The following is a 24,872-nucleotide window of genomic DNA, read 5'->3' on the forward strand; positions in this document are numbered from 1 at the left end:
CAGAGAAGCAACTGGGATGCTGAGGGAGGATGGGAAATTATATCCCAAGAGAGAAGGCCCAAGGGATGAGGGTGTTTACCTGGAGGAGAGAGGCCTCAGAGTAATGTAAAGGCTTCCGTATGGCCTCAAGGGCTAAAATAACAAGGTGGGCGCCAAAGATTCTGGTATAACCAAAGGAAGAACTTTCTAATAGCCAAAAGTGTGTGAAAATGGAAAAGGCTGCCTGCAGAGAGGATAAACCTCCTGCTTCTGAAGGGACACAAGCAGGGACTGGAGGATCACCCAGCTGGGATGTCATAGAGAGAAATTAGGGTCCAGGTCCCTTCAGCCCTGAGACCCTGAGATCCCCCAGACCCTCAAAAGCATGCACACATGAGCAGACACACAAGGATAACCCTGGCACACACCCACAGGCACACTCACTGCTCAACACACACACACACACAGAGGCCCTCTGCTCCCACACAGACCCACAGGGCTGACCACCCACCCTCCCACACGCATGCGCACACCCCACCCCTTTCGCAGCCACCTTCCTACCCTTGCTTCCTACAGGCTGGTCCTGAGGCCTGAGGCCACGTGCCGTACTCTGTTTGAGGAACTCAGACTTGAGGCCCCCCAGGCCACGAGAGCCTTTTGGGGAGGAATCAGCTTTGGGCCCAGAACTATGGCTGTGTAGGAAAAGAGGAGAGGAGAGGTCTTCATCCGGGGTGAACTGGCATGCCACCTGTCCTGGCCTCCCACCAGTTCGGACCTCCCCTCCACCTCTGGGGGCCATCTCTCCATGCCCTTCTGAGGACTGGAGGCCTCAATGCCCCTGCTGCCCTCCCTGCTCCCAGCAGAGGGCAATTCGGGGGCTGCCCTCAGGCCTGGAAGTGGGCCAGTGTCCCTCACCCCACGGCCAGGACTGCTCCATGAGGGCTGGGCCTCACCTCACTTTGCGGTAATCATTAAGCTTCTTGCTGATCAGAGCTTGGTTGGCACAGCCGGGGTCCTGGAGGAGAGGGAAGAGAAAGCAGACCCCATCAGTACCCACGGCCAGCCCACACAGGGCTTATCTCTAGCCCCTGACTCAGCCTTGCCTCCCCTCTCCTCCATCTGCCAGCTGGAGGGTACAGACCCTGGAGCGAGAAAGACCAGGGCTGGACTCCCGAGCACCCCCTCACCAGCTGGGTGACTTGGGTAATCCACTTAGCCTCTTTGAGCCTCAGTCTCCTCAGCAGTAACGTAGGGAGATAATATGGTAACCTCAGGGTTGGGGTGCAGAATTATGCACGTAGCACTCATCAGAGACCTGACAAGGCACAGGAGAGGTGCCCCATGAAAGGCAGCTACTGCAATAACAAAGGTGACTGGGGACCCCCTGACTGTGCCCTGTTGGGGGCAATCCAGCCAGTCCCATCAGAAAAGGGCCCAAATTCCAGGTATTATCCTCCCTGTAGTGAGAAAAAACAATGTCTTGGGGAGAGCAGAGCCTGGTTCGGCAAGATGGTGTCCCCAGAGGCTGTGCCCTAGCACCCCTCTCCCCGTGGCCAGAGCAGGTGCACATCTGGACCTAGCACCCCTCTCCCCGTGGCCAGAGCAGGTGCACATCTGGACCAGCCCCCATACCCAGGACCCTCGCATAACTGTGCAGGTGTGCTGAGTGCCTTGGCGCAGGCACCTGGCAGAGGGGGTGAGTGGAGGTAGAAATCCCAGCCCAGGCCCTCAGTGTGCAGCTGAATCTTCCCAGGAGGGGGCGCCATTTAAAAATTCTCCTGAAGTCCCTGCCAAAGACCTTGGCTCAGCCGTCGCTGCCTGCTGCCAAAGACCAATCCTTTTGGCCCCTTCCCAAGGTCAATGTGTTTGTGCCCCTGCAAACAGGCCAGCCCGGTCAGAAGGGCCAGCCACAGTTCTGGCCCAGGGGCACCTCGCTCTGTAATACATTCCATAAGAGACCCCCGCCTCCCAAACCTCCAGCAAGAGGCTGAGGCTGGCCTAGAGCTGACCTCTCTGTGCCAGAGCCTGCCCAAGGCAGTCATAACAACCACAATAATAATTACTATCATTCCTACAGCTGTTACTGTTACTGCCAGGCATGGGACACTAAGGACGCCAGGCCCTCTGTGAGCCATTGTCCCTGCATCTTCTTTTCGCACCAAACCCTACGTGGGCACAGCTGCAAGGTGTACACTTGTCAGCCCACTTTATGCAATCGGGGACTGAGGCTCAGAGCGGTGAAGGGAGGAGCCCGGCAGGTGAGAGGCGCCCGGGGCCTGCCCCGCCCTCCCTGGCCCGGCTGGGCCTGGGCCGGGCCCTCACCTCGCCCTCGGCCCTGCTGTTCTCTCGGATCGCTCTGATCCAGCCCAGCATGTCATCCCGGTCCTCAGCCTGAAAGAGATATTCACAGAAGTCAGCGGTGGTCAGCCGGAACACGTGCCTCCTCTTGGTCTCGCTGTAGGAGATGTCCACCAGGCAGGAGCCGATGCAGACGGGCGCCGCCTCGTCCTCACCTGCGACGGCCGCCGCCGCCCCCGCCGCCGCCGGCCCGGGCTCCCGCCGCTCCTTGCTCAGCGAGAGGGAGCGCGCCCGCAGCGCGGCGTACACCCGCTTCCACTGGCGCAGGCCGCCGCCCGCTTTCTGCAGGGAGACACGGGGAGGGGGAGAGAGGGGAGAGGGAGGGGGTGAGAGGCCAGGCCTGCCCTCCCCGCCCCACAAGGGGGCCCTCGAAGCTGCAGACAGTGGACAGCAGTGGGGACTCCACCCTGCCGCTGACCAGGAGCCCCTGCTCCGCACCCTCTGGCACGTGGGGCAGCCTCCTCCCCACAGTCCCCCAACTCTCCCAGCCTAACCGGCCTGGACACCCCTCCCCATCGTTCTCAGTGCCCCGAGAGGGTCCCCAGCCTTCTCTTTATTTTGTTTTTTTGTTTGTTTGTTTTTGTTTGGGGGAAGGTAATTAAGTTTATTTATTTATTTATTTTAATGGAGGGACTGGGAACTGAACTCAGGACCCCGTGCATGCTATGTGCTCTACCACTGAGCTATACCTGCCCCTCTTCCCAGGCTTCTCTTTAAATACTAGCATCATCACTCCTCTGGCCTTGGTAATGCCCTAGAGAATCAGTCCGGAGATGGGCACTGGGAGGCCAGTTGGGCTGCCCTCCAAGCACCACCCACCTTACAGAAATAAAATCCTCCTAAGCCATTCCTGGTCCACAGTACTGTTCCCCTTCATGGCAAAACTGGTCAAAAGCTGCCTCTCACTCAAGACTCTCCTCAGTATCCCCTTCCCCGGAAGTGGCTCACCAGGTCACCCAGCCCCCATTTTGTCAAAGCCAATGGCGGCTTCCGGACCCTCCTCCGCCCTTTGTTTAGCCTCTTGGCATCTGAGCCAGCCGGTGGTCATTCCTTCCCTCTCCAAAACTCTCTTTTAGCATCCAGGACCTTCTGGTCCTGGTTTTCCTCCTAATTCCACTGGCTCCTCCTCTGGTCCCGCCTCCCCCAACATCCTCTCCACCAGTAGTTCTCAACCAGGGCAAAGCATAGCCAGGGGACATTTGTCTGGAGACATTTTCAGTCATCACACCTGGGGAAGTGCTATGACAGCTAGTAGGTGAAAGCTGAGGATGCTGCTAAACGTGCCTGATACCCAGGACAGTCCCATAGCTGAGAATCACCTGGCCCAAAATGTCAACAGAGCTGAGGCCAAGAGTCCCTGCCCTAAAGGAGACAGAGCTCCAGAATTTTGTCCTGGGCCCCTGTCTCCCTGCATGCCTCCCCCATGACGCCATCCACACTCGTGCCTTTAAATCCTTCTGTTTGCTGATGGTGACCCAAATGTACCCCTGGCCCAGAATCTTCCCCGAGCTACACTCCAGTACCTCCCATTGTCTCCTCAGTGTCTCCACTTGTAGGTCCCATGGGCACATCAGATGCTACTTGCTCACTACGGGGCACTTGATTTTCACCATCAAACCTGTGCTCCACCCCCACCCTCATCTTTGCCAGCTCAGTAAATCCACCCAGTTGCCCAGGAACCTGGGAGTTGCCCTTAACTCCTCCCTGTTCCTCACCCTCGACATCCAACCCATCAGGAAATCACAGCTGTTCTGCTTCCAAAGTATCACTTGTCTCCATCTTTCCTGCTACCACCTTGCCCACACCATCCACACCTCTTGCATGGACAACTGCACATACCTTCCCAGTCTCCGCTCTCCCTCCCACAATCCATTCTCCACGCAGCAGCTGCAGCGACCATTTAAAAAATGTAAACGAGGTTCCGTCTCTCCCCTGCTTGGAATCTCTCATGGCTTCCCACTGCCCCTGGAGTCAAATCTACGGCCTTTTGTGATCAGGTCCCTCCCTCCTCCACCTTCTCTCCCTCTTTCTTTCTCACTACATCAAGCCACAGGGGCCTTTTCCGGCGAACAAGTCAAGCCTTTCCTTTCCCCGGGCCTTTGCACTTGCTGTTCCTTCTGCCTAGAGCCCCTTTTCCCACTGCTTCATGTGGTTGCCTCCTTCTTGCCCTTAAGGTCTGAGCTCAAGTGTCACCAACATCACTTCCTCAGCAAGGCCTTCTCTAAGCATTTTTCCCCCAGTGGCAGCTCCCCACTTTCTCCCAACTTAAAGGCAATTACATCACTCTGTTCATCTTCCCTGAGTGCTCACTGCAACCTCAAGTTCCTGGTTGTGGGTGGATTTCTCCAGTATCTAGGAAGCTCCTGGGGCAGGGAGCTTGTCTGGCCTCACCCTTCCATATTCCAGAGCCTAGGGCCCCGCTGGCACAGGTAAGTGCTCATCAATATTTACTGAATAAATGAATCAATCATCCTCAGAACACCCTGCAGGCAAGGGCTCCATCTCCCCCATCAGATCGAGGCTCCTCTCCTCTGGCTGATGGTCCCCCTACTACTCCACACCCAGCATGAGCCTCTGTCGTCAGAGCAAACCGGATGAGGAAACTTCATGACTGGCAGGTGAGCACCGCCACCACAGACCTGCTGGACCCTGGCAGGGGCGTTCAGAGCAGGAGACAGCAGAGCCCTCCAGGAGAGGTTTAGTGTCACAGTGAGGTGGTGACAAGGATACCCATTTGAGACTGAACCAGCCAGATGACCTTGGACAAGTTAGTCCCCGACCCCAGCATCAGTGTTCCCTGTTGGTAAAATGAGAGGTGAGCTAGCTGATCTCTGAGGTTGCATTCAGCTCAAATGCTGGGTCTGTGGCTGCAGGGACATGTCACACCCACACACCCCCTCCTCTGCCATACAGTCAGTGGCCTCTGAAAGAGGCCAGGCGCTTGAGGGTGGGAGGAGGCTGGCCTTGCGGGAACAGACATCTAGCTGGCGATCAGGACCCTGGATAGACTCAGGGCCTGAGGGTGACTTGAGGCTCCCCCACTAACTCCCAGGCCCCGACACCGAGGGACCAAGATGGGACAGGAAGGCCCTCTACTCCAGAACTGGTGAGTGAGCAGGAAGGGAAAGGGCCAGCTCCTCCCCCTGCCCAGGAGACACTGCGGCTGGGCTGCCCGAGGCCCCCCAATGCTGGAAGACAGGCTATGTGGCAGGCAGGAGTCAGCAGTTCTCACAGGCCCCCTGAGGGGCTCAAACCTTGGGTATAAGGGTTTGTCCTCACCTGGCCCCCCCTCCTCCACTCACACAGCTGGCCCCGCCACCCTTCCTGCCTCCTCCGTCCTGATTGGCTGCCATCTTGCCAGCTCTCCTCCTTGGGCTCCATCCCCCCACTTCCTCCCTGTCTCCTGCCGCCCACCCATGGCTGCGGGTGCTCGGGTCCACTCTGATGGACAAATACCCTTCCCAGGTGGGCCTCCCTCCCAGTGCCACACCCCTGGAGCCTCTGTCACCAGGACACCTCCACCAGGGTACGTCCCAGTGCCCTTGGACTCCACAAGGCCTCAGAGGAACCACTTGGCTTCCTCTCCCCAAACCTGCCCCTCCAGTGCTCTGTGGCTTAGGGGAGGGTCCCACCACTCACTGGCCCAACAGCCCAAGCTGGGACCCCAGGAACCAACGCTGCCTCCATCCTCCCTCACCTCCCAGCCATTGGCCGGCCCAGGCTTTGCTTCCCCCTTGAATCTCTCTAATCATCCCCTCCCCTTGGCCCCACACCACAACCCAGGACAGGCCCCACCCGCCTCGCTCACCTGGACAACGGCAATGGCATTGTCTCCTCCTGTCACAGATGCAACACTTGCCTCCTGGGCTCACACACCTCCCACCACCCACCCTCCTATAAACCCCCGCAAAGGCTGACCCTGAGTGACGAGGCCTGCATGCAGGCGCCAAGCTCCCCACCTCGGCTTCCATCTCTTGCCCTGGCTCCCAGCTGCCCAGCACCCTTTCCCACCTTTCTCCTAGACTGTCCAGGAGGGCATCTCCCCATCAGCCCACCCAGCTCCCTCCCATACATGCCTCATGTCTCAACCTTCCAAACACCCTCTCCCACCCCGCTGAGGTCAGGGTCATGTGCTGCTACGCTAGGCTGCTCCCCTGACCTCCCCGTCAGCACGGTTGAGCACGGTTGAGACTGTTACACAACATGGGCTTTCTCTGCTCAGCACAAGCCCCAGCAGGGCAGAGCTGGCCTGGCTCCCTTGTCACTAAATCCCTGGAACCTCCACCGAGAACTGGAGCCGGGCAGGCCGTTAGTCACCATCCGTGGGCTGGACCAGGGCACAGATGAGTGACAGCCTAGCCTGGGCTACACATCTCATGTCACCCTCACACTGGCACCATCTTACAGATCAAAAGAGTGAGGCTCAGAAGTTAAAGGGTTTCCCAAAGCCTTATGCTTGATAAGTGGCTGGACAGGAAGTCCAAGTCTGTGTGACTTCAAAGCTTATGTTCTGTTCATGTACAAGGCCCCTTAGAAGGCGGGGTAGAAAATTCAAATAATAGCAGTAAACAGAATAGCAGCTCCTCAGTGCCAGGCTCTGGGAAAATTCTTTTGTTTAGATTGTCTGATTTCATCCTCAGCAAAGTTGTGCGAGCTGGGGATTATTATTAGCTCCATTTACAGACAAGGAAACTGAGTCACAGGTAAGTGAGCCACCCAGGCTCCCCCAGTAATTTGTGCCACAGTCAAGAGCCACGCCCAGGTTTATGCTAACCGCTCTGCTCAGCATTGCCTGGCTGCCTCCTCCACCCTCTTCCTCGGCCCATGGTGCTGCCTGGAACCAGGGATTCATACTCCATGGACACAGGGGCCCTGCCTTCTCCCCCTGGGATCCTGCTTGTCTCCCTGCCCCAGGCCCAGCCCCCTTCATCTCTCACCTGGAGCTCTGTGGCGGCCCTTAACTTGTCTTTCTACCTCATTTTGGCCCTCTCTGATTCACTCCCCAGGAAGCCAACTGGAAAAGGCCCCAGGGGCTTTTAGTTGCCCTTAGGATAATGCCTAAAACCTCTGCTGGCCTTAAAAAGGCTGACCTTATAACTGAATCACTATGCTGTACACCAGAAACTGACACAGCATTGTAAATCAACTATACTTCAATTAGAAAAAAAGGAAAAAAGAAAAGCTGACTTCTGCTCTCCTCTGGGGCCTCAGCTCCCCTAAGAGAATCACACCAGCCTTGCTCTCTCATTTTCCAGGAGCCCCAGTGGCCTTTTTGAGGGTGATCTGCCAACCAAGGATCACTGTGGGATGGTTTTGTCAGAATGCGAAGCACAACTTGATCAGATTCATCCCACAGCAAAGGCCATCTCTCTGGTTAACCTCTTTTTCATGAATTCTTTAGGTCCCCCAGGAATTTCTTCCTAGCATCTAATCTCTGCCCAACAGGCTTCAGCCTCAGCTGGTTCTCCTTAGCTCCAGAGGCTGTGGGGTGGGTGTAGGAAAACTGGAGAATTCTGCTGGAGCCAGCTTCCATCCACCTCCACCTCATTCCTCCAGCCATCTTACCTTCCCCTTCTTGGTGAGGACCTGCTTATAATACAACCAGCCTTCTCTCCTGATATCGCTGAAGGTCGCGTCCGAGAGGTCAGAGGTTGAATGTCGCTTGGAAGGAGCGTCAGCATCTTCAGAAGTGCCCCAGCTATCCAAGGACTGCAGAGAGACAACAGAGGGAAATTTAGGGTGGCTCCCACAGTACCAGCATCTCAGAAGCCCCATGGAACACTTGCAGCCATATGGGCCTGGCGTATGCCTGCGCTACACTCTGCTGTGCTGTGTGGCCTCATGGGCCTTGCTTGCCCTCTCTGAACCACTTGTGTTGAGGTCATGAGACAGACAGATGTAATGGGAAGCCAGAAAGGAGGAAAAGCTATGACCCGCAGACCACATGCCTCACCACGCTTAACTTTATAGACTTGAAGGAATTAAGGAAACAGAGGAAGTGACTGTGTCCACATGAAGTTACATAAACAGGGGAAGTGGGACCATCAGCAAAGACTGAGTTAGTGGAGCCGGTTGTCATGTCCACAAGGAGTTAAACAGAGGAAGTGAGTGTCAGCAGGACTCCAACAATAGAGATGAAGGTCAAGGAGAGTTGAGTAAGCAGAGGAAGTGATAAGGAATAACCCAGGTGACAGTATCCAGGTGTTAAATGAACCAAAGATATCAAGAGCTTGAAATCAAGATGACTTTTCCAGCCCATCCATAATCAAAAATACTTCAGGCCATTTCAGAACTGATCCTGTGTCTCCCCAGGTCCTGAGGCTGGACACTAATGGAGAGGCCATCACTCTCAACCCTATGTTCCTCCTTTTCCAGTGTGTCCCCTGTCCCCTGATGACACAACACAAATACTGACCCAGGGCCTCCCCATTGCAGGCACTGTTTTAGGTACCCAGAGGGATCAAGCCGCGAATAAACAAATGAAGTCCCTGCTGTCATGGAGCTGACATTCTAGCTGGGGAGACAGGCAAGAAAGGAGATGGATGCATAAACAGTATAACATGAGACGTGCTAGGAGGAAAAGAAAGTAGTGAAGTGAGGCGGGAAATTTCAGGGGTGAAGTCTGAAATTATAGGGAAGGCTAAAAAAATCTGAAGAGGCAGGCAGGTGGTATAGCTCAGTGGTAGAGCACGTGCTTAGCATGTACAGGGTCCTGGCGTCAATCCCCAGTACCTCCGCTAAAATAAAAATAAACCCAATTATTAAAAACAAATCTGAAGAAAGTGAAAAAGTGAGTCATGTGGCTACTGGGGTGGGGCACAAAAATGGGTCTTCTAGACAGGAGATGGGAGAGGAAAAGACAGTGCACAGGCCTTGGGAGGGAGGGCTCATGGTGTATTTAGGTGCTGACAGAGGCCACGGAAGAGGGTGGGTCACGTGGCTGAAACGAGCTGAGTGTAGGGTGACACAACAGAGGAAGGGGACGGGAGCCGCCGTGGCCCATTTCGGGTCACGGAAGTCCCAGGCCATGTCCCTACGCCAAGGCTGGGCTCCACGGCTGAAGTCCCCATCCCTCCCCATCCCTCCCACACCCGCATCCACGCACACATGCCACTCACCCCATCAGTGAAGAAGCTTCGAAGCATCCGCAGGCTGGGTACGCGGTTCGGCAGGCGCCTGCAGAGTGAGGACAGAGGATGAGGGGTGTGGGCAGCACAGCTAGGACCTCCCACAAGCCCCCAGGCTCAATGGCCCTCCGGGGAGGGAGCGCGCTGCTGCCGGGGTCCTCACCGCAGAGCCCTGCCCTCATCTCGGAAGGTGTTGAGCCCGTCATCGCAGGACTTGGAGCGTTCCGTGGTGATGGCCAGCAGGTAGGAGGAGCGGCGGCCGGCCTTGATGCTGCCTGTAAAGCCGCCCACATCGGGCCCCACGGTCAGCGGGGAAGCAGGCGCAGGCTTTCCCAAAGCCCTCCCATCTGGGCAGGGCAAGGAGGTGACTCTCCCCGTGGGCCCCCAGGAGGAGCAGAAGCCAGTCGGAAGAGGCTAGACAGCAGGCAGCAGGCCCAACAGAGACCCCTGGGACCAGGCAGCAAGGGAGCGGGTGGGGCTGGGGTTGCGGGAAGCACTCACTGCAGTCCTGGGAGTAATGGCGGCCGAGGGCAAAGGTGAAGGTTGGGGAAGACGGGCTGGTGCCCAGGACAGGGGCTGAGTTCATGGCACTGGAGACCACAGCAGAAGCAGGGACGTGCTTGGCTTGGAGGTCAATGCTGGGGCTGGTGGGCTCGTCTGCGAGAGCAGAGGGAGGGATGGGTGAAGGTGCCAGAAGGCTGAACCTGCATTCCCCCCACCCCCAGACCACATCCCCAAGGCTCCAAAAGCCCTCCAGAGCCCTGCTGGCAACATGCTCACTGCCAAGGGAACCGACTCACCAAACTGATCACGGAGGCTCAGCCCCTGCCTCCCCCATCACACTGAGGGCACCCAGGAATAGAGCTGAACCACCCCACTGAGACCGGGCTTCTGAGGGCACGGACTGTGTCTCCCCCACCAGACTGGGAGCTTCTTGAGGATAAGGACCATCTCCCTCATCAGCTGGGGGGCTCCTTGAGGGTGGGTACCATGTTTTCCTCTCAGACTGGAAGTATCTCGCAACAAAAGATTTTGTCTCCTGCCCTCAGACAAGGTGCTTACTAAGACAGAGGCTGTGTCTGCCCTCTTAGACCGAAGGCTGACTGATGGAGTCCAGGCTGTGCCTCCTTTCCTTGGCCCTGGCCTCTCACTGCCACTCCCCTGGCTGCCCTAGGGTGAGCTCACCACTCTCAGCAGCAGTTACCATGTCCCGGTTCCTGGTTCCCAGTCCCATGATCTTGCATCCCAGTTTTTCTCCAAGTCCCTAGACCCAGCCCAGCTCATCTTGCTCCCTCATGGGTGCCTCTTATTCAGCAAACCTGAAACCTTCTCATGCCTCACTCCCTCTCTTTCCCAATACAGAGATGAGGCACCACCCTCCAGCTAAGCCAGAAACCTGGGAATCACAACCTCTCCACTCTTGTCTGTCCCTTACCCAACACCTATTCTAAAGGCAGCAGATTTTCAGTATCCCCTCTGCTCTCGGGATGAAGGCCAAATTCCCCAGCGACTGACAAGTCCCCTCCAGACCTGTTCCAATGACCTGGAAGGGCATCCTACCTCTTTCACATCAGGGCCTTTGCATATTCTACTCTCTTCCTGAGCATTCTCCCGCTGACTAACTCCTTCAAGTCTTAGCTGAAATCTCCTTTCTCTGAGATTCTCTCTCCTTGGCCACCAAGCCCCAGTCTAGGCATAGCCCTTGTCTGTCTCCTGGAGTTTCCCCTACTGCTATCCCGCCCTCCTCTGAGTGAACAGTTCTTGACTCACTGTCTCCCTATGGTGGGACCATCCACTCCAGGACAGCATGCAGCCTAGCACAGTGCCAGACATAAAAATTTGTTGGATGGATGAAGGGATGGGGGGTGGATAGAAAGAACAAAGAGTGAAAGAAACAAAGGAAGGACAGAAAAAGAAAGAATGGAAGGGTGGAAGGAAAGAATAATGGAAGAGTGGAAGGAAGGAAGGAGAAGGAGGAGGGAGGGAAGGTGAGAAGGAAGGAGAGAGGGAGGGAGAGGGAAGTGAAGGTGGATAGAAAGATGGCTGGAAGGTAAATGAATGGGAGGAAGGATGACAGGAGGATGGGAGGGAGACAGAAGGATGGATGGATGGATGGATGGACAGAGAAATGGGTTAATCTCGTCAGCAGCCAACCCAGAGTTTTGCCCATGGTGACAGGTGGGTGGCGTGCAAAAGGGCACAGAAATCCAAGTTTCCCAAGACAGCCACCTGCACCATCACTCACCAATGAAGGGAATGGAAGCCAGAGAGTCTTCGGTAGTGGCCAAAGGGGCCACTTTCCTGCCTAGGCGTTCCCCACGTCCACTGGCCTCTGGCTCTGGGGACTCGTCACCAAACCCAAGGTTCATCTGTCTTGCAGGGGGCAGCTGGACCTTGCGGCCCGTTGGAGGTTTCTGCCTCAGGACCACCTCATCACGGCGATCCTCAGTGGGAGGCTCCAGGGCCCGGGGGCCGGGTTCTGGCCGGACAACTCTTGGTGGTTCAGAGGCCTCCGGTGGGAACAGTGCAGGGGACTGGGCCAAGTTGAAAGTGGGTAGCCCCCCAAAGGGTGAGTCCCGGAAGGAGAGTGCTTGCAGGAGGCCAGTCCGGCGCTGGAATGACGGGCTATAGCTCCGATACCCGATATACCCAATGTCGTCCAGGCCCTGCAGGCCAGGCGGGGGTGGGGCCTGGGGCCCGGGCATGTCCCTGGGTGGGCAGGCAGAGGTGCGGGCAGATGGACGCTGAGAAGCCCAGCCACAGCGCTCAAAGCGGGGCGACACCAGTGCCCCTGGCCCCAGCGCCTCGGCTGAGCGGGTGGCCCGGCTCAAGTAGTCGTCCGAGCGAGCACGGTGCCAGCCCTCCTGGCCCAGCTGGCTCAAGGCACCCTGGGAGGTGGAGCAGGGCCACGGGCGGTGGGCAGTCACATCCTCCAGCCGGTCCTGGGAGGCACTGCGGGCCCGAGGGGGCATGGCGGGGCACCGTCTCTCCCCCGCCCTGCGGGGTACTTGGTTCGACAGCCAGTGTGACAAGGCCTGCTGGCACTCCAGTCTGCTGGGGGGCACCCGGCTGCCAGGCTCTGGGAAGGCACGAGGCGTCCGGGGCTCCGAGGGGAGGTGGGGGAAGGCACCAGGGCTGGGGCGGGGCTGGCTCATCCCCAAGGAAGGGTTGTCCGGATGGTTGCGGGCCGCAGACGGGATGCGGGGTCCCGGGTCACTCCAGGCAGCTGGACTCCGGGGGTCACTGGGCAGTGCTGAGAGGGGCTCAGGCACCATAGTGGCCCAGGTGGAGACCCGGGCTGGCGGGGCGTAGGTCTTTCGAGGGTAGCAGATTGGGGGTGGCTCTGGGATGCTCCGGGCCTCTCCAGAATATGGCTCGTTCCCCTTCAGGTACGCGTCCTGGGAGTAGGCCTGGCCAAGGACACAGAGGCAGGTGAGCAGGGCTGAATGGGCCCCACAGGGCAGGGCTGCAGCAGCCCTGGGAGGTCAAGGCCTCCAGAGAAGGAGACTGAAGGGAGAGGACCAAACAGGGGGGTCCTGAGTGGGTGGGAGTGAGAGGGCACGTGCCAAAGAGAGTAGGTGGGGAGGACAAAGAAATGAGGCCTTTAAGAGTCTCTCTCACTCACACACACACTCGCTGAAGAAAGAGCCAGGATTTTTCTAAGATGTATGACAAGGACTGCCTTTAGCCACAAACATTCCAACATCTGTTTTCTGGGGTCCTCCCCCTATGCTGGCTTCGGCTGCCTCCCTGCCTTCTTCCATCCAGTGGTGACTAGAGACCCTCGGGTGGAGCTGGGAAACCCCACCAGAGACCAGTCAAGGTGGCAGACGACAGGGAAGGAAGCCGCCTCAGGGGTGTGTCCAGGGTGGGGTGGGCTGGGGGTGGGTGAGGGGCTGGGAGAGCCCAGCTGTCCCTCTGTCCTCTGGACGGGAAGCTGAGGGCCTGGCTCCTGGGCCACTGGGGTGAGGAGAAACTTGCCCACCCTCTGTTCCTCTGAGCCAGGCTTGCGGGAGGGGCCAGACTGGCTGAGGGGCCTTGGGACACTTTCTGCCACCCCAGGCCTGGAATTTGGCTCCGGGAGCTGAGGCTGACGCTGCATTGCTGAGGAGTGACAGGGCCGGCACCCAGGCCAGGCCAAAAAAGGAGGCGGCCCCCAGGGACAACGGCCTTGTGGCCCTGGCCTAGCCTGGCCCTCGATGGGTTGCCCGGGGCGGGGTTTGTATTTCAGAGTGAAGTATCAAAGAGGGAGGGTAAAATCAAACACACACACATGCCACAAGGAGGCACAGGAAAATACACACCCAGACACACACACACACACACAGAGAAACACAATGAGATATACATACACACACACACAAATAACTACACCTCTAGTCCTCGGCACACACATCATGTGACAGAGATAAGCTAAACCACACCCCCATACTCAGCCCTCTTCGGACCCACATGCCCCACCAGGGACACTCACGTACCTCTCCCTCCTGCCATCCTGCCGGCTCCCCGGACTCCCTGCATCATGCTGGTGGCGGCAGCATCCCGTCCCACCTCCACCCTCCCCCCGCCCCCCGCTGGCCCCTGCTGACCACCGTGCGGGCCCTGGCCTCAGTCCCCCCAGTCTGCCCTCCCTGCCGCTGCCCTCGGCCCCCTCCGGCTCTCTCGCTGGCTGGCGGGAGGAGGAAGGAGGGGAGGCTGGGTGTGGAGGGGCCTCGCTCGACGCGTCGGCGGTGGCGTCAGCAGCTGCCTCGGCCCCATTGGCCTCCAGCCTTGGCTCCCAACCACAGGAATGCCTGGGCCCCACCCTCTGGCCAGCCAGGGATAAGGGGGCCAGCAGAGGCCCCCAGATGCTGACATCTGAGGCTGCCTGCCCACCCCTGGCCTGGGCCGCAGAGCCCAAGGCCACTGCCCCACCCTGCCCCCCTCCGGCAGGAGAGCGAGCAACGCCCTAGGTTCCACCCTGTTACCCCCTCCCACAGCGTGCCTCCCTCAGCCTCCAGGAGGTGTACAGGCAGGGCCTTTGAGACTTGGGGGGAGCTGTCCATCTCTCTGGGCCCCCATCCTTGCCTCCCCCTCCCCAGGAAGGGCAAGGGGACAATCGAGGTCATGGGGTGGATGTTCCCAGAGGGGCATGATGCCAAGCATGGCACTGTGATTACAGTGATTATGAGAGCACAGCCGGGGCAGAAGCCAGCACAGCGGCTCCCAGGGCCTCCCAGGCTTGGCCCTCAGCCCTCTCATGGGGGGCAGTGACCTTGGGGGCCAGCAAGCTGGCATCTGGCTGGCACCCATGAGACCAGGGTACTGGGCAGAGAGGGCTGCCCTGGGCTCTGGGTCAGAGATGGGGGAAAACAGAGAGAAAGGCAGCATGTGTGCGTGTGTGCGCATGTGTGCCCCTTTGTGCACGCACACAGAGTGTGCAGGGTAAACAGGGACACGTGCAAGCACAGGGAATGCTGCGTGCAACGTCTGTGGTACCTGCTCTGTGAGTGGTGGGCTGAATGCCAAGTTCTAGGTGTGGAGGAAGGGGCGTCAGCACAGAGCATTGTGACTGTGTAAGTCGGGGTTGTCGGGACATTGGTGAGCGCGGCTGTGATGTTTGTGGGCATTCGTGCTCTGACAACAGCAAGCATTTGTGAGGTCATAAGTGTTCGTGTCGTGGTGGTGAGACATCCGGGTGTAAGTGTGTGGCGTTGCGGGAATTTGAGAAGCTGAGGAGTGTGTTGTGCAGTTTTGATGTTTGTGGTGCTCTGTGATGTGTGTGGGGTAGTGTGTGTGCCTGTGTGCAGCACTGAGGGGTGCTATGGATGGTGGCATATGCCTGGTGTGGTGTGTCCGGTGTGCTGTGTGCATTATCACATCCTGCGGTGTGTTTCATGCTAGACGAAGGGTGGGGCTTCAAGTTGTGTTGTGCAGCTGTGTATCTAGTGTGCTCTGCTTGTGCATCAGGTGGTCTGTGGTATGTAGTGTGAGTGGGAGCACATGATAGTAGGGTGGGGAGTGTCGTGTGTGTGTGTGTGTGCGCGTGTGCTTGTGTATGGGGACACATCTACAGGAGACACGCTCACTCTTGGCCAGGCAGGGAGGGGAGCAGGGAACAGGCATCTCTTGGGAGCCACAGGAACGTGCCAGTCTGGCAGGGCCCACTGGGCCACCCTCCTTCCCGATACCCTGGCAGGAATCCTGCAGGCCAAGGCCAGCGCCTCCCCCTCCCTCAGGACAGCACAGCCCTGAATGAAGCAACAAGCAGCCCCAGCCCAGGAATGGGCCTGGCATTCCCTGTTGGGCAATGCTGGGCGGGTGCTGCCCCCTACACTCTCTTCTCTGCCTCCCAGAGGGGCTGACACAGGAGGGAGGCCCAAGGAGAAGGGCTGTATCCTGCCCACAGCACCCAGGGTCCTTCACCTCAGACAGCAGGGCAGGACTCACCAGCTGGAGGATGTCCTCGTCCTTGGGCATGATGGAGAGTTCCAGCGTATCATCGCTACAGAGACAGGGCAGGGGGTCAGGCCAGGCTGAGGCAACAGGGTCTGGGAGAACAGGGATCCTGGTCGCCAGGGCACCACCAGGGGCAAGGGGGTGGGGTGTGCAGGCACTCAGGAGTGGGCTGGGGGCTCCCGAGGGAGAGAGGAGGCAGGGGCGCTCACCTATTCTGGATCAGAGCTATGACCTGGGAGTAGGTCTTCCCGATGACACTCTCCCCATTCACCTTCACCAGCCGATCTCCTGGGGACAAGGGACAGGGCCACAGGTGAGCCGGCCAAATGGTGTCAATGGCCCCACCTGAGAACCCCTGCACCACATATGGATGACAATGAGGGACGGGAGCTTCCCCGACACCCGGATCCCAGAATTCCCTCCTAACCAAAGGGTACAGAGAAGAGATCCAGAGGGGTCCGAGGAGCCAGGTAACTGGCACAGCTCACCTGTGCGAAGCCCTGCCCTATGGGCAGGGCCATCATCCTTCACATTCTTGACAAAGATGGTATCCATGGGCTCCAGGCGGTGCCGAGGGGAGGGTCCTGGTGAGCATCAGCCAGGTTAGCTGGGGGTGGCTGCTGAAGGTCACACCCATGCACAGCTACACACACAGGGGACACGCGCTCAGAAAACAATCGCACTCACACGGACACAAACACAGACATGGATGCACAGGATCAGACAAAAGCACATAGCTGGGAGAATGAATATCTACAGGGACACACAGAGTCGCTCCTTCAATGGCTTCTGCATCCCGGCACTGTGCTAAAAAGTAGTCAGACGTGGCCCTTGCCCGTCCCAAGCTCACTGTCTAGTGAGACAGACAGACAGATGCACACACACAAGTCACAAGACAAGGAAGGATGTCCTAAAAGTCCTGAAGATACACAGCAGGGAGAGACAGCTGCACCACCCACCCCACTCCCTTCCCCAGGGTCAAGGGGCTCCACCTAGAGGCCTGAGGATACTGGGACAGGCACTTGTCCCTTTGTGATATCACATGCCACCCCAGCTCTGCTGCTGTCCCCATCTGAGAAATGGGCCTGTCCTAGGTCTGCTGGCTCTTCCTACACCACGGGCCTCTGCTATGGGGATTCAGGAAGACAGTGTCCCCATGGTTGTCAGCAGATGCCCCAGTGGCAGAGGAGGATGTCTGCCTGTGTAAGAAGGTCTGCCTTGAATACCCAGGGGAGCCTGGGTTCCAGGAGGGGGCCCTCTGGGAGAGTAAGAGTGACAGCCAGGGGAGTTAGACTCACATCTGAGAGTCCCCCCTTATGCCTGAGAACCCCAGTGTCTCTAACCCCAAGGACAGCCCTTGATCAGCGGTGCACGACCACCAGCCCCCAGGCTCTGCAGACCCTGCTTGTGCCTCCATCGAGGCTGGGAGGGCCTTAGAAACTAACCCATCCACTCCCAGAATGCCATCCCTAGCTCAGAATGAACAGACCCAGGGGAAAACAAATGTGAGAAAAGGACAGAGTGAGCAGATGTCCAGAGTGGACACGCAGGGAAAAGCAAAGACAAGAGCAGCCATCAAGGGTCGGGGTGCAGCAGAATCCAGGCTGATGTGGTGGACAGAGAGAGACATAGAAGCCGTAGGGCAAGTCCCAGATAGGCCCAAGCCCCTGGTGTCCAGCCACCCCACCCCACCCCCACCCCACCACTCCTTACCTCCTCCTCGGCCTCCATTCTCTTCCTCCTGCGGGAAAGAGAGGGATGTGGGCCCTCAGCAGCACAGTGGGAGGCCCAGCTCCTCCTGGGTGGGCCCCTCAATTTCCCCCACCCAGCAGCCTCCCCTCTTATCGTCCTTCGCTAGCCCTGCAGCCAGAGGGGGTGGGAGGGGTGTTGACGAGAGGGGGTCAAGTCCCAAGCAAGGTTCCCCAAGAACTGCAGCCCTCTCTCATGCCTGTCAGCATCTCAGCCACCTGAAAACCCCCAATCCAATGGGGGACTCCCGACCCCTTTTCTTGGGGAGCTCGAAGCCCAGATGGGGAGAGACCAAACACACTAGCACAGACAGAACCCAGGCAGACACAGATAAGCAGGCAAGACAAGTGCAAACAGTGGCTATCAGCCCCGAGAGAATGGGGAGGGAAGGCCTGATTAGCGTCCCTCTGGGGGAGGGGATTTTAAGGCAAGTTTGAGGATGGCTGGAAGAAGGTGTCCTGGGTGAGGCGAGTGGAGTGTGGAGGCCCTGGGTGGCAGAAATACACAAGCTCACGGAGGACTGGGTCAGCTGAGCTGAAGGAGAAAGGAGTCAACACCAACAAGGGACAAAAGTCAAACTAAAGCTTTCAGGTTTGAAAGGAGAAAAAGAAGGAGCCAGTGAAGGTTCTTGAGTGGGAGAGAGTGGACGTGAAAATACCAGTTAGCAAAGAGGATTCTGGCATCGAGGTGCAGGGCTAAGAATGGAGTCGAGGAGACCCACTAGGGAGGCCTTTGGGATCATCCTGGTGGGGAGGGGATGGGGCAGCGGGCTGCGGCATTTTAGAGCCGGATAAGACCTTTGGGGTTATCTTGTCTAATGGTCTCCAAAGATCACCCATTTAACAGATGACAGGGTGTGACTTGTCCGGGGCCACTCAGAGACAGTAGCAGAGCCAGTGCTTGGAACCCAGGACTCTTGGGCACCACAGCCAGGACCGGAAGGCTGCTGGGCTCTGCTGGAGAGCGGTCCCTCTGCGCCTGCCCTCCCATGAGGGGTGCTGCCCGCTGATGTGAGCTGACAGCACAGTGAGCGGGTGGCAGAGGCAGACAGATGCATCTAGACGGCTGAGCTCCCCGCAGGCTCCCAGCCCTGGGCAGGTTCTGGAAAGGGATGGAGCTCATCCCTGGCTTGCCCTGCCCCTGGGTCTTCCAATGCCCCATGTGAGCGATGTCTCTCTGAGCCAGGTTCCCCACCCAGCCTAGACAACTCAGGCTGCTTCTGCCCTGGTCACCCTCCCCTGAGAGAAGGTGGAAGGGTCAGGAAGGAGGGGCATTCTGGAGAAGGAGGGAAGGAAGGACTGGGAGGGTCCAGGGAACAGGGGGCTGCTGTCCTTGGGCATAAGGAGTGAGGCACTGCTCCCCAACATCTTCAGCCCCCACTTACACCCTTAGGCAAAGCTGCAGCCAAGGAGAAGAGTTTATGCAGGGGCCCCCAGATTCAGACATGGGTGGAAGAGCTGCACAGCGACATGTACACATGAAGTGTATATACTGACACCCCTATGCACATGTCTAGATAGACACGCGTGCTTGGACATGACTAGCATACCATGCACGCACGTGTGCATACAAAGAGACACGTGCAAGCACACAGACACGGGCAGAGATTCTTGATTCTCTGGCAGGTGGGACTAAGCTCCTAAGGGAGAGTCCCCCAACAGCTGTGCAGCCTGGTCCCAGCCCTGGGGGAGGGGAGAAACAGGTTCATAGACTCCAAAATAAATCTTTCTCCCTCTCCTGCTGGGAGAGAGGTGGGGGAAGGGAGCTGGGCCCTCTTGGGGAGCCCTGGTGCCTGCCCTCCTCATGTCTTCCTGCACACCTACTTCACTGTCAGGGACCCCCTCCTCCAGCCCACTCTATGGCTTGGGCTGAATAGCCCTGGTTCCTGGACTCAAAGAACTTAACATTTACATTAGGGCTGGAAGGACTCTTAAGGGTCAAATAGATAAATGCCCTCAGGTGACAGCAGGAGCAGTGGAGCCCAGGGAGAGTGAGGCCACCCCAAGACCCACAGTGAGTTAGGAGTTGTACCAGGACTAGAACCCAGGGCTCCAGCCCAGCCCAGGGCTCTTTCCAGGGCACAGAGCAAGGCCAGCCTGGGCCTGGGGTGCTCCAGGAGCGATCCCACGGGTGTGTGAGGACAGACTTCCTGAGAACTCAGGCCTCCTTCCTGACACTTCCACCTTCTCCCAGGGGAGAGTGACCAAGAAATCCAGCTCAGAAGTGGCCAGTAGACAGGTGGCCTCCAGAACTCCATCTCTCCAAGAAGTTGTTCACCTTCCAGAGTCCAGGGTGGGGGTCAGCACCCTGGCTCCCCCACCTCTAGCTCCTTGCCCCAGCCAGCCACGTGCCCCTGCTCCTGAGAAGGCTAAGCCCAGAGCAGGGAGGGGGCTTGTCCATGATCACACCATGCAAATGGCCCAGCCAGGGCTGTCCCGCCTTCCAGTGACCCTCTTCCCAGACCACAGTAGCACCCTGGAGGGGACAGTACAAAGGAATCCCCCCACCCCCAAAAGCTCGCTGAGGCCAGGCCGGCAGGGCACAGGGCGTACCTTCAGGCTGCAGTGCACAGCCGACTCGGGCGGGTACACGATGAAGTGGCGCAGGGTGAAGCCAAAGCCATCCCGGAGGCTTTTGTGTAGCAAGAGCGTCCGAGGGCCCTGCCAAGGGAGGGGCCGCCCAGGCGAGCACCCATCTCTCGGGCCCAGTGGCAGCTGTGGGAGCACAGGGAGCAAGGGTGAGAGGCTGGTCTGCACACGGTCTCCTACAGACCTGAGGGGGACTGCCAGGGTCCACAGACCCTCCTCTGCCCTGACCCCCTCCTCTCACCTTCCTTCCTCTCCCACCCTCACCAGCCCAACAGCTTCTCCCTTCTTTCTTTCCTCAGTCCCCTCATGACAGCTTGTGTCCAGGGAAATTACAGTGCAGCGAGCCAGGTTTTCATTCGGTTCAGTTCAGTCAACTTTGACGGAGCACCTCCTATGTGCCGGGCACTGGACACACAGCCTTCCTGTCCAGGAAGTGCGGGCTGCTGTCTGAGCTCATCCCTGCCGGCTGCACAATCTCACACACGCACACACAGATATGCAGACACAGACACGTGCACACACACTCACACAGACAGAACACACCACAAACACCCAGAGAAGCACACTCATGTGCCCACACACAGGTGAGCAGACATACGCACACTTATGTAGACATGAGACACGTGCACACAGACACATACATGCACAGACAGAGCGGCACACACGTGCATCCTGCAGAAGCAGCAGCAGGCACAGGTGGGGAACTAAGAGCTACAAGGGAGCCAACCAGACCTCAGACGACTGAGGGGACTCAGGTTCGAAGCCCAGCTCCGAGGCCTGGCTGGTTCACCAGAACTGAGCAGGGAACCAACTGGGTGAGGGTAGAGGGGCACTCAGCTGCCCTCTGGCCGACCCACTGGAATACTTGGGATTCCCCAAGATGACAGGGCAGAGGGTCTGAAGACAAGGGTTTAGGGGCACACAGCTCTGTTTTGGGGCAAGAGGGAGAAGAGGAAGTCAGTGCCTGAGACGGGGACGGGTGCCCTTCAGATGCCCTGCTCAGACAGAGAGGGAAAGTAGGGGACAGGAGGATCTCAGAGAGATGGGTGCACAGAGAGGCAGAGGCAGATCAGAGGAGATGAGAGTCAAGGGCAGGCTGCCTAGTGAGAAGTCAGGAGGGTGCCCTTGGGGGTTCTTTAACCCCTGACCTTGGGCAGCCTCATCTGCCTGGTGTCCCTAATCCAAACCCCTCAGAGGGCAAGAACCCCCTCCAACCCTCAACAATCCTCACCCCTCTCACTCCTCCTTGGCACCAGGCAGGAGCCTTCAGTGGTGGGAAGAAAGGCATGGCTGGGCACAGAGCGAAGAAGCCCACCAGTTCTGGGGTGAAGAGCTCTGACTTCACTACGAAGTTCCCCTTCCTTCACCATCTCGAGTCTACCACTCAGATGTCCTGCCGCATCCACCCACCCTCCCATTTACACATCTGGTGGAAGGAGCCAGCCCCATGTCCAGGCCTATGCTAGGGATTTCTGCATGGAGTAGGAGGTTTGGAAAGGGGACAAATCTCAGAAGATTTAAGAAGAATGTGACAGAGGCAACAGGCTTGCTTCGTATAGTCCCAGAGGACACAGTCAGGTGGAAGAGGCTGAGTGCATCTCTGGGCCAGGGAGACCATTCTAGTCATACATGTCTGGAACGCTACCCGGATGAGGTCATGAACTCTCTGCCCTTGCAAGGGTCCAAGCAAAAGCTGGATGACCCTCAGTCCAAGAGGCTTTAGCTGGGATTCTGGCATCAGGCCAGAGGTCCAGTGATGGCCCCTCAGCTCCTCCCACTTGTGGCTATAGTCTGGACTCACCCACTGAGCCCCACACCCCATGGGGGTCCGAGGAGGCCAGAGGAGAAAATTCTCTGGGAATTCTGCTGAGGTCTGAAATCCCCTGGCTTTCCTATCTCTGCTGACCGGGCAAGGAACTGATCAGAGAGAGAAGAGGGCCTCGGGGGACCCTCCACTGCCCCCTCCTACCAGAAGCCCTATTCCTCCCCAGTGTGGGCTGCCTCCCCAACATGCCCTCCACCCAGGCTGAGCTGAGGCTGTTTGCAGGGCCTATTGTTTGGCTGGTGTCCTGGATTAAGGTTTAAGCCACCAGCTGCCCCAGTGATGAGAAGTGGCTGGGACAGGTCCCCACACGCCCCCCACCCCTCCCCCAGTACACATCCTGCCTGGAGCTGCCAGCTGCCTGGGGGTGCCACTCCTGGGGGATGGGGGTGGGGGGGCTGTAATCCAGTGCAGTGGGCAGGCCTTTCTCTCTCAGGTCCTCTCCTCACCCAGGCACCCCTGGCGCCTCCTCCCTTATCTCTGCCTCTCCCTTTCCTCTTTGCCTTCCTTCCAGTCTCCCTTCCCCCATCCCTGCCAACGAGGCTCTTGAGAATGTCAGTGCGGTAATCCCCCTGCCACAGCTACCACACCCCTGCTTGAAGAGGAGACACCGCAGCCCCCATCAACAGCCAGATTTGGTGGCTCCACTGTGGGAATTTCTACCTTAGATTTAACCTCAGTCCTTCATGCTGTTATACATGCATGTTTCTCTTCCTCTCCTCCCCTCTGATCTGGGACCACACTGGATCTTGCTCTCATCTTGAGAGGGAGGGAAGTGCAGAAGCAGAGGGGAAGATGCAGAAATGGAGAAGGAGCCAGCAATGGAAGGTAATTAGATTGGGAAAGGGTACAAACATCCCTAACCCTGCTCTCTGAGATAGGCACAGAGACAAGAGGATGGAGAGAGGCTTGGGGGACACGGGGACATCACTGATGAATGCTCTCTGGTCCAGATCTATTTCCAAATGCTCCCACCATCATGTCAGGAAAGAAAGATATCCAGAAATACCAATGGTGGGAGAAGGGCAGATGGCCCCAGGGTCATAAATTGGACAAGAACTGGCACGTGGTGGGTTGGCAAGACCAGGAACTAGAACCCAGGAGTCCTGCTCCTCTCCCCTCCCCAGGAGTATAAAGAGGTCATTGCAGGGAGCACAGCATTCACGCTGGGCATGGTGCCCACTGTGACTCACACCCTACCAGCCTGGTCGATCCCGGACATCAGAAACATTGTCCCCACCCCCTCTCCAGCCCTGTCAGTCCTTACCCTGAGATCACTCACTACCTGCTGGGGCCCATTCTGCCACCTCAGCTTCCCTGGCGCACTTGAAAACCCTTGTGCCCCTGTGCCCAGGTTCCCTACCAGGGAGAGGGCAGAGTGATGCCCCCTACTCCATTAGTGGTACCTCTGCCTGGCTCTGACTCAGGGTCACTCTCAGCCCAAACTCTCCAGGATTCCATGCCCAGGCATCTCTTCAAACAACCCTGGTCCCTTCCAGCCTTCCACGACTTGTAAACCAAGAGGCTTGAGCCCACTGGAGGCCACCACTCAGACTAGGGATTGTCATCCAGCATCCCTGGAAAAGCTCTAGGCCACAGCCCTGTCACCCTCACCCGCAGCTTTCCGGCTCCTCAGTCACTCTGGACTCTGGAGCATCGGTCCCGGAATGCAGAGCCAACACAGCTCAAAGATCTCAGAGAGTTGGTGGCCCTGTCCCACCCACCCGGGCAAGGCCTGGCCCGGGCCCTGCCCCCGACCCCGACCCCGACCCCGACCCCGACCCCGTCAGCCCCGCAGCGCTCACCCTGGCCAGGCGCGGCCCCGGCGCGCGGCGGTCGCTGTGGCTGAGGCAGGGCAGCCAGAGGCAGCGCGGCTCTGGGGCGCTGCAGTCCACGCCGACGGCGCGCTCCCAGCGCCAGCCCCCGGCCCCCGCGCGCTCCACTCGCCACAGGGCGCTACCTACGAGCGCCGCGGCCGGCGGGGGGCCCCGGGCCCGGCCGCCACCCCGGCCCCAGCGCGACGCGGGCCCGGCTTCCGGAGCGGGGCGCGCCGCGAGGGGGCTGGCGGCCGTTCCTCGGCGCCCGGCGGGCGGCGTCCTCGGCCCCCCAGAGGGCGGCGGGCTGGCCCCGGGGGTCCTCGCCCGCCCCCCGGAGCCGCGGGCCCGGGGCCCTGGGGCTCCGAGGGGACGGACGGCCCGCGCGGACGGCGGCAGGACGGCTGGAGCGGCTCCGCGCCTCCCGCGCCTCCCGCGCCTCCCGGCCGAAGGCGCCCGAACCCGGACACATCGGCGAGTCGCGCAGGGCAGACACCTCCCCCTTCGGGGCGGCCCCTGTCCGCGGCCGCCCCATCCCACACTCACACACCCACACACGAGAGGCCCTCCCTACATAGCGCCCCCGCAGTCACACTGCACATCCCATATGGGCGCGCACACACCCCTCACCCCCTACTCAGACAAAAACTCACTGTACCCTCCCGCATGCTATACTCCTCCCAGCCAAAGCTCATCCAGCTTCCTGCGTCCCAGAGAAATACGCATTCCCACGCTACACGTGTAAACACACCTTACCCACCCTTACAGACCCACACCACACACATCTAGACACCCCCCCCACACCCTACCCACCCCACACCCATACACCAACGTACACACACACACTCTCCCTCTGTCCACATGCCACACAGAAACACACACACACTATTCCCCTCACATACATATTCATTGCAGGTGGACACTCTTCTGTGTGTGCACACACTTTGGACACTCTCCCGTGTATACAATGGCTCAAAATCCCCACAGAGACATATTT

The 24,872-nt window shown here is 58.6% G+C and overlaps 1 protein-coding gene across 8 annotated transcripts in view; it reads right to left on the minus strand.

Annotated features, from left to right (window-relative positions):
• Positions 1–24,872, minus strand: part of ARHGAP23 (Rho GTPase activating protein 23) — a 78,253-nt gene that overhangs the window by 25,483 nt on the left and 27,898 nt on the right. For 4 of the 8 annotated variants that reach the window (XM_074342943.1, XM_074342944.1, XM_074342942.1 and 1 more), the window contains exons 2-14: positions 20,204–20,365; positions 17,616–17,643; positions 16,391–16,486; positions 16,112–16,190; positions 15,894–15,948; positions 11,710–12,874; positions 9,966–10,121; positions 9,628–9,739; positions 9,456–9,513; positions 7,903–8,046; positions 2,302–2,619; positions 933–994; positions 541–671 (exon numbers count right to left, since the gene is read on the minus strand). In XM_074342943.1, coding sequence (XP_074199044.1) covers positions 541–671; positions 933–994; positions 2,302–2,619; positions 7,903–8,046; positions 9,456–9,513; positions 9,628–9,739; positions 9,966–10,121; positions 11,710–12,874; positions 15,894–15,948; positions 16,112–16,190; positions 16,391–16,486; positions 17,616–17,643; positions 20,204–20,365 — 2,566 coding nt within the window. Of the gene's footprint in view, positions 1–540; positions 672–932; positions 995–2,301; positions 2,620–7,902; positions 8,047–9,455; positions 9,514–9,627; positions 9,740–9,965; positions 10,122–11,709; positions 12,875–13,942; positions 14,139–15,893; positions 15,995–16,111; positions 16,191–16,390; positions 16,546–17,615; positions 17,644–20,203; positions 20,366–23,866; positions 24,085–24,872 lie in introns of those variants that run through there. The other 4 variants (XM_074342945.1, XM_074342946.1, XM_074342947.1 and 1 more) reach the window with 4 other exon arrangements.

Source organism: Camelus bactrianus, chromosome 16 (assembly GCF_048773025.1).
Source record: "Camelus bactrianus isolate YW-2024 breed Bactrian camel chromosome 16, ASM4877302v1, whole genome shotgun sequence".
NCBI lineage: Eukaryota > Metazoa > Chordata > Mammalia > Artiodactyla > Camelidae > Camelus > Camelus bactrianus.